The sequence below is a fragment of the Cornus florida genome, unplaced genomic scaffold (genome assembly GCF_030987335.1).
Source record: "Cornus florida cultivar Cherokee Brave unplaced genomic scaffold, ASM3098733v1 CherokeeBrave_3.0.0_Hap2_Chr10, whole genome shotgun sequence".
Classification (NCBI taxonomy): Eukaryota; Viridiplantae; Streptophyta; class Magnoliopsida; order Cornales; family Cornaceae; genus Cornus; species Cornus florida.
The window spans coordinates 16,867,576-16,873,575 of NW_026775580.1; the positions used below are offsets into that span (position 1 = coordinate 16,867,576).

The window sequence follows — 6,000 nt, forward strand, 5'->3', positions numbered from 1 at the left end:
AAAGATAGCTTGGACTACAATGAACAAGAAAGCAACTCAAAGGAAGGAAGAAAGCAAGGATACCTCAAAGCCAAAATGATCATGTCAAAGCTTGAAGATATGGGTAGATAGGATGGTGAGTGTTTATGATTCAATGTTAAAGTATTTATGAATCCATTTGAAGCTCATCTCTAGAGGATCATGCATATCATCATTATCATTCATATATTCCTATATCCTCAGCAATAGACTATGAACTTTATCATATATGACATGTGGAGTCTTTACTAAAGAATGAGTTAGTTTAAGCTTGCATAAGCTTTGAAAGAACTCATAACTTAAGCTAGAAATGCTAAGACCATGCACATTAATCATAATATTTAATTTGGTCTCTAGAAAGAACAAGGAAAATGCATTGAACTTAATATTCCATCTTTAAAGCCTTTGTTACCATAATTTGGTAAATGACTCTAGGACACAATGCACTTGATATTTATCCTCCTTATATGTCCCTAAACTCTTAGAAACTGGATTTGAACTGAATTGAACCATATATCAAAGTCCTAAGGGCTAGAAAGATGGCTATCTCATAAGAAGTAATTTTCAGCCCATAAAATTTTCAGACCAGCCTGTACTAAAACTGCTATAACTATTTTTATAATTAGAATTTATAATTGGAATTTTTAAGTAAGGCAAGTGGCATTGGAAAGTTGACTTCGAGCCTTTGAGTTTAGACTCAAATTTCACCTAAAAATGATTTGAATTGGATGAGATATGAGCATTACAAAATACATGTTTCTGGTCTGCAAAATTTCTAACCAGGTTGCACGAAAACGGCCATAACTATTTTTGTGGTTGGAATTTTTTATTAAGGCCAGTGGCATTAGAAAGCTAACTTCAAGGAAATAAATGTAGATTCAAATTTCACCTCATTTGGAGTTAAATGGACTGAGTTATGTCCATTTGAAGTCTGCCCAACAATGGAGTTGGCTCCATTCAAAGTAGAGCAGGCTTTTTCTAGTCCAGTAGCGAATTTCAGCTTGTTCCCAGCAAGGGAGCCAGCTCCATGTTTAGGGAGTAGGCTCTCAGAGCTAAGGGAGCTGGCTCCATGTTTAAGGGAGCAGGCTCTATGTGCCCAAAATTTGAAATTATGCCTAAATTTGTGAATAACGGTTACTTTGACTTTAAATTCGAATTTTACTCATCTAGCATCATTATTTAGCTTCTAAAACCTCTATAAATACCAAGGGAATGTCTAAGAATAAAATACACCATTCAAGAGACATTATATTGCATTAGAGAGCTTTTGTTCTCATCTTCTCTTCATTTCTCTCATTTCATTCTCATATTAATCTTAAGAGATTCAACTAAGGATTCAAAGGGCTTTTGTTCTAGTTCTAATCCTCAAAGAGCTTTTGCTTTATTCTACACTTGAGAGATCTTATTAAGTTCATAAGAGCTTTTTTATTTAAATCATCTTCTCTTATTCATATCATTCATAGAGTTTGAGCTTCATTTATATTCATCAATACTCTAGTTGTGAGCTGAAAATTGTACTATCTTTGAGAGATTTATTGTATTTCATTGCTATTATTCCTATCAATTGTAAGGGTTGGTTTGACCCACCGGGTTGGTGTGACCCAAAGGAAGATTAAGAAAGGTTGTCTCTTAACAAGGTGAAGCAAGGAGTTGCTTCATGTAAAGGTTTGCTCTCCACCCGTAAGGAGAAGTTATAGTGGATTGGGAAGTCTCAAGAGGGATCTTGAACCGAGGAGTAGGAGTTTCCGAACCTCGCTAAAATTGCCGAATTATTGTTTGCAATTTCTCTTCCCTTATCTCTTTTACAATTATACTTTAAATTGTTTATTTTTACATCTTACTTTCATATCTTGATTATTGCATAATTGGTTAGATTGTTGATTAGAAATTGTATTTCTATAAATTGCGAAAATTAGCCTTTGACACTATTCACCCCCCCCCCCCTCTAGAGTCAATTCTTAGGTAACAAACTATTCCCAACACACGAGTCACATCACAGCTATTAGATACCACTGCTAACACTAAGACTCTGAGAAAACATACACAACGGTTAACAAGTCACGTCTTATGCCGTATCGATCGTAACCTCTCGGAACCAATCCCACAAAACCAAGGACTTCATCTCTTATTATGGAGGCAAGTCGAACGATCCAGATCAAACCCTCACTCGGGGTCCCTAATAAAAGAGAGGACTCTATAAAGTCCTTTCGTCCGCTGACATGCATAACTCCTATGTGGAGATACAAAACTCAGAAGCAACAAAGTCCTTGCCAGAACTGAATCAAGAAGAAGGAAAAGCAAGTCCCTCTCCCGCAACAGAACTAAACACGTACCTACCGATACCTTGCATACGAAATGCCAAGAAAAAGGAACTATATAGAGATGAAACAGCATAATCTGTAACTCATACACCTACCATCCATATGTAATATGAACTAGTGTCCCTTCCCAAAGCGTTAGGGGCTAAACAACGAATCTAAGGACATCGCGTCCCATCCTGCCTAAAGAAAAACCTTACTAGTAGTAATCTAGATCTTTCATTTATACAAACTACGTAATGCTAAACGACCACATCAATAACCTTTAGAGTAACATGGCTAAAAACCCTTCTGCCATCAATCTCTTAATAAAACCAACAATTGGACCTCAACTGCTCATAAAATACACATCGTTATCCAATAAAACTGTCTGTGAATACACGCATAGTCATATAAATACGTCATTTCTTTAACACATAATGGTCACAACTGGTATAACATTACAACATGAAACCCATACAAAACATCTCGAACTGTATCCTGCCCTAGGGGCTCACACACCAACCATCATCAGTATCACCCCAGTTCGGAACCACACTATGGGATATGTCCACCATCCTAGCATAGGTAAAATAGATATTGCACAAAACTCACGGGTAGCCCCCGTTACAACCAGAACAATAGTACACAGGCATCCGCCCAATCTCACAGGTATCCCTCGTTACAACACCAGACCCACAGGTATCCCCCATTACGACACAACACACATACGATTCATTGGTAACAACATGACAAGACTCACAGATAACAATATGACATAACTCATAGACAATAATACGACACAACTCACAGACAACAATACGACACGACTCACTGGTATCCCCCGTTACAACATAACAAAACTCACAGGTGTCCCTTGTTACAACACAAAACGACTCACAGGTGTCCCCGGTTACAACACAAAAACGACTTACAGGTGTCTCCCGTTACAACACGACATGACTCACAGGTAACCTTCGTTACAACACAGTCACAGGTATCCCCTGTTACAAAACTCATATGTATCCTCCGTTACAATACTAGGCATCCGCCCAATCTCACAAGTTTCCCCCGTTACAACAAGGATCAATCATAGTAATGTCTCATCTCCTCTGTGGACAGTCCCTCTTCATGTGGCTCTACTGACCACACCGAAAACAAACTTCGGAACTAGGTCTATCAAGAGGACACTTCGCCTTGCGATGTCCTGGCTGCCTACAACGATAACATACCACATTCGTCCTAGAGGACTCTGAAGACGTACCAACCGTAGAAGTAGCATATGTCGTCCGCTACTCCTGAGAAAACAATGAAGCATATATGTGCCTCTTCCTGCCCTGGCTCCCGGAAGACGTACCCACACTCATAACTCATTCCTAAAAGCCCACAATACCACTCATTTCTTGCCAATATTTAGCTTCTGCTTTTTCCATCAGTACCCTCGTAACCACCTCCGAGTAACTCTTTAACCCCAAAAACGTTACCCTTGGCCTAATAGAATGATTTAGGCCGAACACAAACCGCCATGTCTTCTCCCCCTCGTTCCCTAACACATCTATAGCGAAACGTGAAAGAAAAGTGAACCTGTTCTTATACTTCGTGACTGACATGTCACCTTGCTCAAGACCGTCAAACCGTATCCTCAATTCCCATCTCTTAGTTTGTGGGAAATACTTATCAAAGAAAAGATTCTTGAATGTATCCCACCTCATACTGTCAGTATCATGCGTACTATTCATGGTCTTCCACCATGCTTCCGCATTACCAATAAACTTATATGTGGCTAATGTAACTATCAACTGATCATTAGTTACGGTTATTGCCCTAAAATGCTTTTCAACTTGTTCTAACCAATCGTCCGCTACCAACGGATCTGGACCTTCCTCAAATGCTACTTTCATGAGTTTGTCAAACTGAATAATGTAACGAAGATTTTAATCCATCTCCGTCTCTTGTGGCTGAATAGCCGATTGTGGTACCACTTGAGGAGCTGTGGTACACACTAAATTCTGAAAAGCTGAGGCTACGGTCCCTGCTAATAGGACATCGTCCACCGGTACTTGTGGATTATCATTCACCTCTCTATCTTGGCCCTATCCCAGTGAAACCCTATCTGGTTTGGATGTCCCTTCACTTACTTGCTCTCCAACTTCATTCAGATTCATCTCTTCACGTAGTCCTCAAGTGCTTTACTACAAAAGCAACTACACGATTAAGACAAAGATACATGAAATAGCTCAATCCACGAGCTATGGTACTCGCACTATCCGTTCAATAGAAACTAAAACATTTAGAGACATAGGAATGGTCAAGTTCCTCACATACGTGGATCTAACCCAACACACATCACTGCCACGAACACTCAAACTTGTCAATAACGAAACAAACTAGTCACACATACATCCACTCCCTAGTAGATGAGCGACCGTAACTTAAACCGAGACATGCAACCATGTCCTAAAATAAGATCATATCTATCATGCTCAAATAAACATCATCACATCATATAACACATGCTTTCATAAATAATAAACACTTAATAATTAAGTACGTAGTCAATTGAGCATGCTTTAAACTAATTCAATCACTTCATTAATCAGATAAATGATTACACATAAGTATTTAACATTTAGACATACTTAAATTTAATCATCATTTCATAACTCTCATAATCAATTCGCATATAAACACACAATAACAAATGATACTTTTTAACTAGATAAACAATAACCACAAAAACATGTAATGTCGTCAAACCTAACTCTACCCGTCGTCCTTAAGTTTTCGAACCTAAAGCTCTGATACCAAATTTGTAACAACCCAAATCAGGGTGTTCGGGTCCTTACCCGAACCCGAGGTCATCTAAGGCATTACAGTTATTTCTAATTTGAAAATTTAATTAATTATGTTTAACTGTATAAGTCCAATCCAAGATATATACATGTTCCAAAAAAACATATTTACCCAAAACTTATACTACCTCCATCCCATTTTAAATGTTGGCTTCGGGAACCATGACTCACAAATTTGTGAGTCACGGTTCCCGAAGCCGAGAGTCACGATTCCCGAAGCCGAGATTTAAAAATGGGAAGGAGGTAGTATATTACTAGCCCCTTAGCAATACAAAACAAAAATAAAATGAAATAACATAAATAAATCCTCTTTCGTGGGAATGACCATTGCATTTAGCATATGCAACAAACCTTTTAAACCCCAATGCATCCCTAGTGGACGAGTGAAGTCTCGTGAAAGTTTAACAGAAATGATACCCATAAACATTAGCAAAATTGGTGCATGAAGATGCACGAAGCTCATTCATCTTATGGAATATATGATAACATTGAAGAAATGATCAATATGAATACTTTATCAAGTATATAAAACATTGATTCTTTTGGTGTTTGATTTCTGAAAATGTTTTTAAATGAAAATCAAATCTTTTATGAAAATCAAACTTGCTATCTTACCAAAGTCCATTAAATTATAAAATTCAACCCACTTAATTCTTCATTATATGATTAAAAAAAAATCTAAAATATATATATATATACACACACACACATAAACCCACCAAGTAATTAAATAAAGGCTTAGTAATAGAAAAAATGCTTAGTTGTGGTTGATATAGTTTATATAGATTCAATGCAGCAATATATATAAATTTATAGAAGTGTCAATTTGAAGA

The 6,000-nt window shown here is 37.4% G+C and overlaps 1 protein-coding gene across 1 annotated transcript; it reads right to left on the minus strand.

Annotated features, from left to right (window-relative positions):
• Positions 1-3,691: 3,691 nt before the first annotated feature.
• On the minus strand, positions 3,692-4,216 carry LOC132277406 (uncharacterized). Its single transcript, XM_059779269.1, has one exon. It carries the CDS (start codon positions 4,214-4,216, stop codon positions 3,692-3,694), a length of 525 nt encoding a protein of 174 aa, XP_059635252.1.
• Positions 4,217-6,000: the final 1,784 nt, after the last annotated feature.